At 40.2% G+C, this 14,105-nt stretch overlaps 1 protein-coding gene across 1 annotated transcript in view; it reads right to left on the bottom strand.

Annotated features, from left to right (window-relative positions):
- Nucleotides 1-13,441, bottom strand: part of SPRED1 (sprouty related EVH1 domain containing 1) — a 124,439-nt gene extending 110,998 nt beyond the window's left edge. The window contains exon 1 of the mRNA XM_027971661.3: nt 12,227-13,441. Within this exon, the coding sequence (XP_027827462.1) occupies nt 12,227-12,258 (32 nt within the window). The 5' untranslated portion in view covers nt 12,259-13,441. The remainder of the gene's footprint in view (nt 1-12,226) is intronic.
- Between the last annotated feature and the right edge of the window lie 664 nt (nt 13,442-14,105).

The following is a 14,105-nucleotide window of genomic DNA, read 5'->3' as shown; positions in this document are numbered from 1 at the left end:
GCTGGACACCAAAATGTTCACTAACAAGAAAATACCTATGTAAACTTATGGTACAAGTTGATGAACTATTATAGACATTAAAATAATGATTACTAAAAAAAAACATGTAAAAGTATAGAAATTAAGTATATTTGATGAAAATAAATAATATTCATATATACACTATTAAAACAAATAAAAACATATCTGTATGGGACTAGAAACAACTGAAAACTATGCTGAGTTTTGTCCTTTTTTGTCCTCCCCAAAACAAAGTCAGTGTCTTAGTCCATCAGCTTGCAATAACAAAATAAAACAGAATGGGGCAGGTAGCTAATAAACAACAGAAATTCATTTTTCACAACTCTGGAGGCTGAGAAGTTCAAGATCGAGATGCCAGCATGGTTGGGTAAAGGCCTTCTTCCTGGTTCACAGCTGGGGACTTTTCACATGGTGCAAGGGACTCTGTGGAACCTCGATCCTCATGATTTAAGGCCCCACACTATTATACCATTGTCTTTTGGGGTTAGGATCTCAACATACCAGCTTGGTGGGGATATTCAGATATCAGAAGTCAGTTAAAAGGATTCAACTCATTTTCCTCCTACTAAGGACCTAGCTGAGACAGTGTAAGATGCAAAAATGACTAGACATTAGCCAGTAATTATTTTAAGTCAAACTACTTTTGTATGATGTATGCTGGGACCGAGTACACAGTACAGATTCAGACTCAATAGGACCTTATATAACTTAAAACTCAACATTCAAAAAACTAAGATCATGGCATCACTTTATGGCAAAGAGATGGGAGGAAAAAAATAAAAAAACAGTGACAGGCTTTATTTTCTTGGGCTCCAAAATCACTGCAGATGGTGACTACAATCATGAAATTAAAAGACACCTGCTCCTTGAAATAAAAGCTATGACCAATCGAGACAGCATATTAAAAAACAGAGACATTACTTTGCCAACAACGGTCCATCGAGTCAAAGCTATGGCTTTTCCAGAGGTCGTGTATGGATGTGATTGGACCATAAAGAAAGCTGAGCGCTGAAGGATTGATGCTTTTGAACTGTAGTTTTGGAGAAGATTCTTGAGAATCCCTTGGACTGCAAGGAGATCAAACCAGCCAATCCTAAAGGAAATCAGTTCTGAATATTCTTTGGAAGGACGGATGCTGAAGCTGAAACTCTGATATTTTAGCCACCTGATGCAAAGAACTGACTCATTAGAATGGATTCATGTCAATGTATGGCAAAACCAATACAGTATTGTAAAGTAAAACAAAGTAAAAATAAAAATAAAAAAATAAAAATAAAAACTGAAAAGAAGGAAAAAAAAAAAAAAGGAAAGAAAAGACCCTGATGTTGGGAAACATTGAAGGCAGGAAGACAAGGGGATGACAAAGGATGAGATGGTTGGATGTCATCACCAACTCGATAGACAAGAATTTGAGCAAGCTCCAGGAGCTGGTGATGGGCAGGGAAGCCTGGTGCGCTGCAGTCCATGGGGTCAACAAAGAGTCGGACATGACTGAGCTGAACTGATAAAACTTAGAAGCTAAGTTTGCTCTCTCCAGAAGTATCAAGATGAGGAAAAACTGCAAATTAAAACTCAGGTGATTATAGAGAGGCCAGCTTGTCCACTCATTCATCTACTTCTCTCCCCTTTCATTTTGAAAAAATTATAATAGAGCTGAAAAAATATCTAATTTGATAGACTACTTACTAATGGAGAAGAAAATGGCAACCCATTCCAGTATTCTTGTCTGGAAAATCCCATGGACAGAGGAGCTTGGTAGGCTACAGTCCATGGGGTCGCAAAGAGTCGGACACGACTGAGCAACTTCACTTTTTAAATAACAAAAAGTTATTTGTTATATTTTCTTAACTCTTACTAAGTTGATTAAGTTTTCTGGATCAAATAACCCTCAAGAGAAAAAGCATACACATTTTTCATCATATTTTTAAGCTCCTAATTTATGTTCATTTAGGACTTTGATTCACAGATAACTTCAAACTCGATCCTAAGCCAAGTTTTAATAATTACATATCTAAGGCTATTATTTTTGAAATAACAAATGACACAGAATCAGAGTAATAATGTTAAACATCAGGCTAAATCAAAATATAAACAAATTTTTGCTTTGGTTGCTGATGATTATAAAATGAACTAAACATAAGCTTACAGACCTTTAGCTGTCCAAATTAAAGTCAGCACTAAGCCACAGCAACAAACTTCTAGCTAGCAGATCTAGCTCATGTCACCTATTATGAGTTCCTAGTTGATTACACAGGCAAAAAATTAAAAATCTAAATCTTTAATAACCTGAAAAAAAGATTCCTCCTCCCATCTTCCATGAAAGTAGTTTCTTCCCCCCTCCATATAATTTGAAAGTTCCTTCATTCAAGTCTGCAAAAGATGGCTTTTCCCCACTGAAATTAGCTAATTTTTATGAAAGTCAAAGCTGTTTAGTCATATCCAACGCTTCGTGACCACATGGGACTATAGTCCATGGAATCCTCCAGTCCAGAATACTGGAGAGGGTAGCTTTTCTCTTCTCCAGGGGATCTCCCCAACCTAGGGATCGAACCCGGGTCTCCCACATTTCAGGCATGTTCTTTACCAGCTGAGCCACAAGGGCCCAAGGATACTGGAGTGGGTAGCCTATCCCTTCTCCAGTGGATCTTCCTGACCCAGGAATCAAACCCAGGTCTCCTACACTGCAGGTGGATTCTTTACCAACTGAGCTATCAGGGAAGCCAATTTTGATGGAGAGACATCAAATCTACTTATATGTATTTCCAAATGTGCTCAGATACTAAAATTGCTTTTAAAAATATACACAATAGAGATTTATATTATTTTTTGCATGTTGTAATATTTAAATTTTAAGTGTTTCTGAAAAGCAGCTTTTTAACATTTACACTCAATACAAGTTTTCCATCAGGTCCATAATCCTTTTCAAAAAGTAACCCTACCTTCAGGCTAAATGAAAATGAGTACTGATTATTTCATGAACATAGTACCTTTCTTCTCAAGAACTGAAAGTTCTTTTTAATATTCTCTTATCTCTAATCAAAAAGTGTTATGGAGGGAGGAGGGAAGGTTACGTTTTATCTTTTAACATCCCTCTGAAGTAGGGACATGTTATCCTGGTTTTACAGATGGAAAATCAAGCACAAAGGCAGGTTACATGACTTGCCAAAGTCTTAATGGGACGGTCAGTAGTAAACACAGTTCAGTTCAGTTCAGTTCAGTTCAGTCGCTCAGTCATGTCCGACTCTTTGCGACCCCATGAATCGCAGCACGCCAGGCCTCCCTGTTCATCACCATCTCCTGGAGTTCACTCATAGGATCATGTTAATTATGAATACTAAGTCAATTTTAGAAATTTAGTGAATTTTGTTTTGAAAAGATCTTTCTAACCATATTAAAGTATCCCCAAAATACAAAATGTTCTGTCAAAGACAACATAATATATTTGGATAAAGCCCTATAGTATCAGTCATTTTGGTCATTCTCTCAGAAAAATCTTTACATTCATGGTAAGTTCCATATCTGGATAATTTATTCACATGTCTAGCTTCCTTTCTATTTCCTAATTCCCAAAACCATTATTACATGAGATCCTATCATTTCCAATACTCCCAACTCCTCCAGGATAAGCCCTTCCCTTTTCTTATCCTCTGTGATACCCTCCTTTTCAATTTCCAATTCCAAAACCCTTACTCCTGTTTCTTAAAATTGCAGTGGCAGATGTCAATATTCATACTCGATTTTAAGCTGCTCATCCCACAAACTAATTAAATACAATGGCCCTGGCTCAGGATTCCTCTCCACCTCAACTTCTGATACCAACCCAGGAAACTGAAGAGCCATACTGGTGAACTTTTAAAATATCCCAAAAAATCCTGGTTCCTCTACTCCAACAGCCTGTTTCTACTTTAATCTTCCATCATGTTACCACTCTGGAGTCTGTATTCTTTGATCAAAATCTACCTTTTGATTTCCCCACTTGCGCTCTACCAGTTCTTTAACTTTATCAAAACTTATAGTCCCTCAATACAACTGTCACTTCTACTTGTCAACCTATCACTTCAAGCTTATTTTTTTTTCTTCAAAATCTAGTCTGGCCATGAAATATATGAGGTACTGCTGCTGCTGCTAAGTCACTTCAGTCATGTCCGACTCTGTGCGACCCCATAGACAGCAGCCCACCAGGCTCCCTTGTCCCTGGGATTCTCCAGGCAAGAACACTGGAGTGGGTTGCCATTTCCTTCTCCAATGCATGAAAGTGAAAAGCGAAAGGGAAGTCGCTTAGCCGTGTCCGACTCATAGCGACCCCATGGACTGCAGCCTACCAGGCTCCTCTGTCCATGGGATTTTCTAGTGAAGAGTACTGGAGTGGGCTGCCACTGCCTTCTCCGATATGAGGTACAGTGTGGTATAAATACAGTGCAATTTGAATCTCAGTTCTACCACTCACTCCCTTGCATGGCTACAAGTAAGTTACTAAACCTCTTTTAAGTCTTGGTTATCTCAATTGTAAACTATGGATAATACTTAGTTCACATAGTCATTAGAAAGATTGAATCTAGCACAGTATCTGACCCAAGCAATAAAACAGTTTGTAAGACTCCTCTTTCCTGGGCTGTGCTCTCCCAATTAACAACCTTTCCTTATTTTTTGTTTTCCTCTTCTCCATTATCAACATCACCTCATTTAATAAATAATCTCAACTCCAAACTTCCCCTTAAATTTATGTAATCTTACTTTTTGCTGTCTCCACTTCATCACTTCCCATTTTGTCTAATTTCTCTCCTACCTCTCAAGACTTTTCAGTCTTTTATTGTCCCTTGTCACTCTCCCTTAAAAACACTCCCGATTCTCACTATTCACTTTCTACTACTTTTTAACATTATCCTTGGGCAATTCTTCACTGGCTTCAACTATAGGCATACTTTGCAGATATTCTAGTTCAGTTTCAGATTACTGAAATATCTTCTATGCTTGTTTTTCAGTTCCCCCTCCCCCCAGCCTCTCTTCTTGGAATGCCCCTCCTCTTCCCATTGCCCTCATCTCTGGCTCACTCCTAAATACCATCTCTTTTCTGAAGGACTCCTTCACACACAACTCCCACTCTGCAGTTCACCAAAGGTAAAATTACTTTCTTCTTAAGCCCTGAAGACTTCATAACCAGAGCCCTCAGCACATTTCAGAGGGATCTAGTTCCCTTGCTGGATAGTGAAAGCAGTTATCAGGTTTTACTTATCTTTGTTATCTCCAGGGCTAAGGAAAAGTCAAGTGCCTAATAGGCACTCAAATGTCACTGAACTGAGTTCCTTCAAGAAAAAGTTACTAATGGTATCTGACCTGAAAAACTAAGAAATCCATATATATAACTTAGCAACTAAAATTCTGAAATGCTTTTACATATAATTAAAGGGACAAACCCAGAACTCCCGAATTCCAATCTCAAAATATCAATGTAATTCACAACAGTCAAAGAAGTTTGGTGATTTTATGCCAAAGTTAATCATTAACATTCTGATGTGGTAAAAGTTATAACTTTGAAAAAGTAGCATCAAAAAAGTCAAAGTTCACTAAATTCCATCTAAAGTTTGGTAATCCAACTACTGGATACTAAAACATTAACAAATACTGTGTATTTGTGAAAGTAATCGGTAACCAAGTGAAGAGACAAACAAAATGTGTCTAATCATAAGTATAGTATCATTATATATGACCAAGAGATAATTAAATTCTGCATTCCAAGTCATAATGCCCTTTATCAAAACTATAATACCTGTTTCACAGATAACATTTAGAAATAAAATGATAAATCTAATATTAAAATTTAATTTCCAATTACTCTTAAATTTAGAAATGCTTATTCTTCACACTCTAAATATAGAAAGAAAATGCCTTCCAAAGTACTTTTAAATTTTCATATACTAGGTAATTTCTACTGTTCAATCCTACATTTACAAGCAACACGGATGATCTATTAAATGTGGACTTCCAAAGCACAAAGAAAGTCACTCAGGATTCTTGAACTAAAAGCAATCCTAAAAAGCGGATCAAATACAATCTCATTTTAAATCAGAAAAAGTAAAATTCTAGGAAGCAAAAAAATAATATAAATCCATATTTATTAACATTTATATTATAAATCTATAAAGTATGGACATTCACTTCCATACTATAAGCAGAGACCAAATGTCAATTTGACATTTAAGATTGTATCATTTGTTTTCCTTATTCTTCAAAGGTGACAAACTATATTGATTTTCTCATGTTGACATTCTTGCAATCTCACAATAAATCCAGTGTGACTGTGAGGCTTTGTTGTTTTTAGTTCACTGAATTGTGTTTAATTTGCTACTTTTTGAAAATTCTCAGCCAGTATCTCTCAGTATTTCCTCTCCCCCATTATTTCTTCTTTTGGAACTTTTAGCTGCATCTTCGACTTGTTCATCTTATCGTTCACGTTTCTTAACCCTCCTATTCTACATCTCTATCTTTGGGTTCAGTCTTTAGGACCTCAGTCATAGTAGGAAGATTTTAACCTTTTGTGCCATAGACCTCTTTGGCAGTTCTAGTGAAGTCAATGGCCCCCTTTCTCAGAATATTAAAGATTTTAAACAAAATACGTAAGATTACAAAAGAAATCAATTATATATATTGAAATAATTATCAAAATATTTTAATTTTTGGTGTTTGCTTCGGCAGCACATATACTAAAATATTTTTATTTTTGATAGAGTAGTAATGTTCCTGTATTAACATATTAAAATGCAAGCTCTACCGTGGCTTAATAACTGTAATAATTTCAAACTAGTGATGGCAGTAAGTGCTATTTCAAGATATTTGAAAAACTAAACAGGAAATATACCGTATGGGGAAAAAATATGATTCTGTTAGTGTTATGTATTGAACTGAATCTCTCCAAAGAGACATTAGGTCCTAACCCCCAGTACCACAGAAAGTGACCTTATTTGGAAAGACGGTCACCACAGATGTAATTAATTAAGAGAAAGTCACAATGGAGTTGAGTGGGCTCCTAATCCATTATGACTAGTTGTCCTTATGAGAATATGGCCATGAGACACATGTAGTACTCTGCTAGACCAGCCCTGCAAAATTAACATAGTTGCTGTCACAAGTACCTCTAACCCTGCTATGGTTGCTGGCATTTTCTTCAATTATGAATGCAGACACATTTCAGCTAGAGATTAGTAAAAGCACTCTGAGACATAAGCCCTTACGTCTAAAGCAATTACCATCTCAGTCTGAGATCCAGTACTCATTAACTATGTTTTAGCAAAACTAGTGAACTATGTTTAAACAAAAATATACCAACAATTTTTTCTCCTTCCCATTACAAATGATTCTGAGTGCCACAAAAACAACACCTTGTGGGTCTGTTAAGACTTTGGTTCTAGACTCTAAAATGAGATGCCACTATCACACAAAACTTGCAACAGCAAATTAAACTTAAAAGAATGAAACAATTCATTATCTAAGTTAATTTCTTACACTGAATAAATGTGAAATTATCCTCTAGTGTTAGATTAACATTTGTGTAAATAACCAAATGAAAAGACTGACTTTTGACACTTCTAGGCCAGTAAGTGAAGCATGAGAGCTGGTATCTTAATACATTTCTCTTAAGATCTACCCCAAAAGCCTTTTGTTCACTTATTCATCTAAAGACCATATTTATTTAAAAAAAAATAAAAGTTTTCCATCTGTGATGAATATTATCAAAGGCACATGGTTATTAAATTAAGCTCAAAATGAGGAAGTCTTTAGAGATTAGGAATGAACCAACTGTTTCCAAATGTATCTTGGTTCTTCAAATTCATGCTTCTACTTCATCATCCTATGAGATCTACTGGAAGTTTTTCATTTGCTTAAACCTATCAAAATCAACAATCTAATAAAACTGACCAATTAACAAATACGTATGTTACTATGTATTAGACTATGTAGTCTAATACATCTAATGACTTACAGTGTGTCTATCACTGTATTACTTTAGGATAATTTAGAAAAAGAAGAGCCCATAATGATTAGTTCAAATTCCTTGATTTACAAGTTAGCAAACTGAGGGCCCCAAAGGCTGTCACTTGCCCAGAATCAGAGAATAAATTAGGTACAGTTAGGACAGAAACTCAACTCCCAAGTCCAAGTCCAGTGTTCTTCACATTGTAGCGGTGTCTGACTCTTTGTGACCCCATGGATAGCAGCCCACCAGGCTCCTCCATTCATGGAATTCTCCAGGCAAGAATACTGAAGTGGGTTGCTATGCCTTTCTCCAGAGGATCTTTCCAACCCAGGGATGGAACCTGGGTCTCCCACATTACAGGCAGATTCTTTACCATCTGAGCTACCAGGGAAGCCTCACATAAAAGATGGTGAGAGTTACATAAATTATTAGTAAATGCCTTTTATATGATCATTTTAATTCTCCTTATATTTAAAAACAGTGCAGTTGCTCCACAACTAACAAGTTTTCTGTTTTCTAAAAAATCAATTTTGTTTTATTATACAAACATTTAAAAAATAGGAATACAATCTCATTCCCACCTTCAAAGTGGGCAAAAATTTTTTTCAAAGAGAACTGGACAGACATTTCAAAGCATAAGCACTCTCACACGTTGAGTCTTCTTTTCTAGAGAGCGATTCAGCAGAAACAGTAAGACAACTTAAAATTTGCATATTTTATTCAATCTCTAGACTATTTCAAGGGGAAAAAGTTATAGATTTGGATGAAGACACAACTTAGGATCAAAGGCAGCACTGTTCAGAAATAACAGAAAAATAGTAGATATATTAAAATATGGTATACACTGAGTATAATGTAGGTGTTAAAAATTATGTTTTAGGAAATATTTAATGATACCAGAAAATACTCACATATATTAAGGTATGACAGTACCCTACTATGCAACTCTACTTTGCTGAAACTACATGTTTATACATAAATTACATGATACATGTGTAAAGCATTTATCACAGATTTTTACTCTTGGCACATAATAAAAATCAGATAAATGATGATTCATGGAGAGTTTGACTACGCATCAAATGTTTAAATACTGCTATGTGAATGGCAGAAATGCAAATACATTACTTATTCACTTTAGATACCAGTTCGTGCATCATTTTAAATAAACTATCACTCTTGCATGGACGGTTTTTTGTTGTTGTTGTTTTTAATAACACTTTTAACGCAGTTGCAGTTCCTACTGAAGGCTGGAGAAGAAAAGCAGACTTTCACCAGCCCTCCCCAAGTGTGGCACTGTGTAAGAGGAAGTGTTACAGACTTACAGACTTACTTAGTTTAAATATATTACTTACTTGATTAAATATATACCCAGAATCAACCTCTGAGAACTATTTCTCTCTCTACACATAACTCTCATTTCAAATAAGCATGCACTAGAAGGTTTCAAAATGAGGCCTCTAAAGGCCTTACTTGATTTTACCACAATGACTATCTAGAAAAGGTTAATGGTTTTCTAAGACACTGGTAATTTGCACTCTTTTTAAAAGTCAAAATCAGGTTAAAAACATACAAGTGTTAAGAACAGTCTCTAATTACCTATTGATTATGGATTTTAAAAAAAGAGAGAAAAGAAAAAGGAAAAAATGTACATAAGGCTCCAATAAAAACCATACATTAGGGCAGTTTTAAACTATGCTAAGGCTTTAAGGGCATCTACCGTAACATCTGTTTCTTCCTAATACATGTAACTATAAATAATAAATTTCCATTTGAAAACATTATAAAGAGTAGATACCTAAATTATCAGGATAAAGTCTACATTTCAAAGAAGTTCACTCTTTCTGGTTTACCTATTGCACAAACAATGCAGGCTCTAATAAAACTGATTATCAGACGAACACAACACTTTCTAAAACAAAAAAAAGTAAAACCCACAAGAGTTTGTCCCCATGAAGAGTTAACATCTCATGGCAAAAACTGTATGTTAAAACATATTATTCTTGACCTATCAAAATTAACATAACAAAGCCCCTAGCAGGAAAAAAAATAGTAACAAACCAGGATAAATTAATGAAAACAGAATTCTTCGGTCTGAGTGAGATAATTTCCAAATTGTCCCATACTAAGCACATTAATTATTCTGAAGGCAATTTTACCATTAATAAATATTGTCATTAGGTGCTTCAAATATCAAAATCTTTGAGATTAAACCACCGGAAATATTTATATTCATTTTTAGTGTAAAGGTAGTTATCATTCACTGGTAATCACTACAACAAAAAACTTGTACTCTCAATTTGTCCATGGTAAGTATTACAAGAGTCCACTTAAAAACTGTATTTTACACGTGTGTCAATTCACATTTCCATGTTAGCGTTTCTATTGGCTGCATCCATAAAAGGAGGTATTCAATATTTTACTTTAAATATGGTAATTAGTCTTCTCCCATCCCCAAAATAGAACCTGACATTTTGATCCAGGCTACTTTCTTAAAAGACGGTATCAGCAAAAAGTACCGTCATTCTGTTCACGGGTTTTAGCAGTTTTTCTCCTAACTAAGCGTTATCTGAGATACTTCTTGATCTCTCTCAAAGTAGGTCTAATCTGCGGAAGGCTGTGAGACAGTACAGCACTGTGAATGGCCAGCCAGGTATTTTATGAATGGAGGCGATCACGTGATCCCAGCACCTCCCCGAACTGATATTTCCCACATAACTGTGTCAACATTCTGAGAACAGGGGTAGTTGTTTGTGTGGGCGTATATTTTTGAATTTAACCTATAACTTCGATTTCTCCTTACTTTCTGAACTCAAAACTTTACATTAAGACCGGCAGTTGAGCTTCGAATTTCTTTCTGGGAAATCCTTTCAAGATGTCCAAGGTGATGGATGTTTAATTATTTTTTTATGAATGAAAAGTGTGCTATGCAAATGAGGGCGATTCACAAAAAGAGAGAGAACATGGCGGCCACTTCTGCTTCTAGACTGCACTGACACTGCAGCAATCCACCTTCTCCCACACCCCGCTCGTCAGAAGAGCGTGTTGTGGGTGGGGGGTGGGGGGACGCTGCTCGGCATTTCTCAAGCTATTTTATGTTAAACAAGCCTAGGCTTTGGACTTGAAAGCTCTCAGAAAGGTCTGACTCGAGGAATGCTATTTACTTAAAGGAATGCGTCCTAGAACTAGTCCTAACTCACTTAACTCTTTCCAACCCTCCAAAGATAAACAAAACTTGAATTTAATAACAAGAAAACGGACACTAATATTCACATGGAATTAAATTCCGTCTCAACAGAAAACTGTTGCAGCCTCATTATTCCTCCAGGCAGCTGCTGTGTTACAGCAAAATATTTAAAAGGCAAAGTATTTTGCTTGGAAAACATAAGGACAGCCCAAATAAACAAAAACTTAAGCCGAGATGCTCTACAAGTTAATGAATGAAGTCATCAACATGTTCAGCAATGTAAACACTGTTAAATCGACGTGAACGGTGTGTTTCAATGTAGCTGAAAGATAAAATTTAGCTTTCAAAATTTTCCTATGCTCCTCATAAAGAAAAGTCCAGCGTTCGCAAAAACAAAATAGAATAGTTCAACATCAAATAGAATAGTTGAACACTGCCCACACTCCAGGTGTCCCCAAAGCTACAGAAATTATAAAAATGCTTCCCTAGCTCCATTTTTTACAAAAATTTTACAGGTCATAAGTTTAAAAAGGGTGAGGGGCGGGGGGAGGCTTAATCGGTATTTAAGAAACACTGACTCATCGAATTAAGATTCAAGTGCAGTTTGATGCAGGAGGTGCTCCCACCCATTAGTTTCCAAGTGAAACAGCTATAAAGGAGGCAAAATGGATATTTAAGGTATGTTGATTGGTGTGCTAAAGTGAAAAAGGACAGGCCAGAGGTCTTCCAGGCACTGGGTGGGATAATTGCTACCCCTCCTCCATCCATCCATATTATTCCATCTCATGGACAAACAATTGCCATCCCAGGCCAAATTCAATACCTTCTCCAGAAGAAAGCAACTAAATGCTGGCGGTGGGGGTCCGGGGTTCCTGCCATTAAATAAAATGGCTAAAGAAATCAAATGTTTTCTCCAGAACAAGATGCACTCAAACTCTCCACGGTTGCAAGGACCCAAGTCCCCGAGGAGGTCTGGGAGGGTGACGAGGAAAAATGGGGCGGGGGGGGGGGGGGTAGTTAGTAATCAAAATCAGTGAGGTGCTTACTCGTTGTCAGAAGTCGCCGTCTCCTCGCTCATCTTTCCCTCACCGCGATCCGATCTGGAGATGGAGGAGCAACAGCAGGCAGAGGAGCAGCAGCAGCACTGAGGGGCAGGAGGCAGCGGCGGCCGGGGGGGCGCGGGGGCAGCGGCTCAGGGGCCTCACCATGGTGGATGCCTCACCCGGAATGGTGCCCCCCCAGCCGGGAACCCCGGCCACCCCCGCAGGGGGGTGGCGGCGACAACCTCCACCGTGGCGACCCCAGCCTCTTCCCCCGCCTCAGCGTCCAGCCAAAGGATCCGAGGAGGCCGGGGAGGGTGGGAGCCAAGCAAAAAAGGAAGGGGGGGCTGCGAAGGTGGACTGGAGACCGTCTCCTCGGGCCACGGGTGGAGCGCGGCGGGGTCCGGCCAGGAAGGAGCAGGCAGGCGGGCTGAGAACCCAGGAGCAGAGGCGGCGCTTCCCTCAGGGATGCGGCGAGAAGGAAGCAAGGATCCGCTTGGTGGGGGCCGGCGGGGGGGTGCCGAGGCCAGGCTCCGGGCGGCGGCGACGCGGTCCTGCCGGAGCCCACCCCACCATCTCCCGCCTCGCCGCCGGCTGCCCGCTCAGCCCCGGGCGGCGATCGGGCCGGTCCTTCCGGACGAGCAGAAGCGGGCGAGGGGCCTCACGGCGGCGGATTCCTCCAGACACGCTCCGGCCGGGACGACTCCAGAAGGGGGAGGAGGGGGCGGCGGGGCGCGTGTGAGGCAGGGGCGGGCGAACGTATCGTCCTCACCCGGGTCGGAGAAGAGCGGCACGCCCGAGGGGCAGGGTCCCGAGAAGAGGCGGGAGAGCGAGGAGACCGGCCGCGGGTGCCCCACCAGACGGTGCCCACCAGCAGCTCCGCGGGCCAGCTCCTCACGCTCGCCAGAGGGGAGCCGCGAGGGGGGCGGCGGAAGCGCTCACGCCGCCCGCTCCTTCCGCCGCCGCCGCTGCCCGAACCAGGGGCGCCCGCGGGAGAAGGAGGCGAAGTAGTCCCTGGCGATTTCTGCAGGCCGCCGGCTTCCCTGAGGGCCAGAGCGGGTACGGGGCGGGGTTGCCGCGCGGGGTGCCCGGACTGAGAGGGCGTGTAGGTAGGAGGACTAAAAGCTGCGACCTCCGGACGAATCACTGCAACTCGAAGTCGTGTGCAGCATAGCAAGTTTCAGGAAAGTAGTTCCTCCTCCCTTCATTTCCCAAATCGTTGTCGAGCCACCGAGCTGGGAGAGGAGGAGGGAGGCGGAGGGATACGCAGGCACCGTGCTCGTGTGCGTGCGCGCGCTCCAAACTCTTGGCACGCCGCGAAAGGGGGCGGGGGTGGGAGCTGCACGGGGAGCCGCTCGGGAGGTTGCATTGTTGCGGCGTGCTGCTCCCCGTTACTTGCTTTGGAATATGCTGGTTGTTTGAACAGAAAAGCTAGAGTGACAGTGTGCTCCCGGAGGAAACTGGAGGCCTCTCTGTTCTGCTATGTGTTTGTGTGTGTGTGTGTGTGTGTTTTCCTTGCAAAGAATGGAACTGGCATGAGTTCATCTTTAGTTGGTGGGGGTTGGAGAGAGGGACTGTACAAAGAGAGCTCCGCCTGCTGTCCCTCTGGTTGCACTGCTGCAGTCTCCTAGCTGCATGCCCAGAGTGTGTGTGTATGAGAGAGAAAGAGCGAGAAGAGAGTTTTAGTATCTTGGATTCTTACTGCGCAAGGGGTATGCTGCGCGGGGCATTCATCTCTGAAAGCTAGACTGGTTGTTAATGGAGAACGACTCCCATTGAAGCCCTGGGTAGGCGTGTTACAAGAATCTGGCGCAGCCAGAAGCACAGGAAATAACTCCCGCTGCGAGTGAGGTTGCATAACTATAGCGCAGAAGATGCCTCTGTG

This window comes from Ovis aries, chromosome 7 (genome assembly GCF_016772045.2).
Source record: "Ovis aries strain OAR_USU_Benz2616 breed Rambouillet chromosome 7, ARS-UI_Ramb_v3.0, whole genome shotgun sequence".
NCBI lineage: Eukaryota > Metazoa > Chordata > Mammalia > Artiodactyla > Bovidae > Ovis > Ovis aries.
The sequence above is the reverse complement of the archived record's forward strand: the minus strand, read 5'-3'. Positions and strand labels throughout refer to the sequence as shown.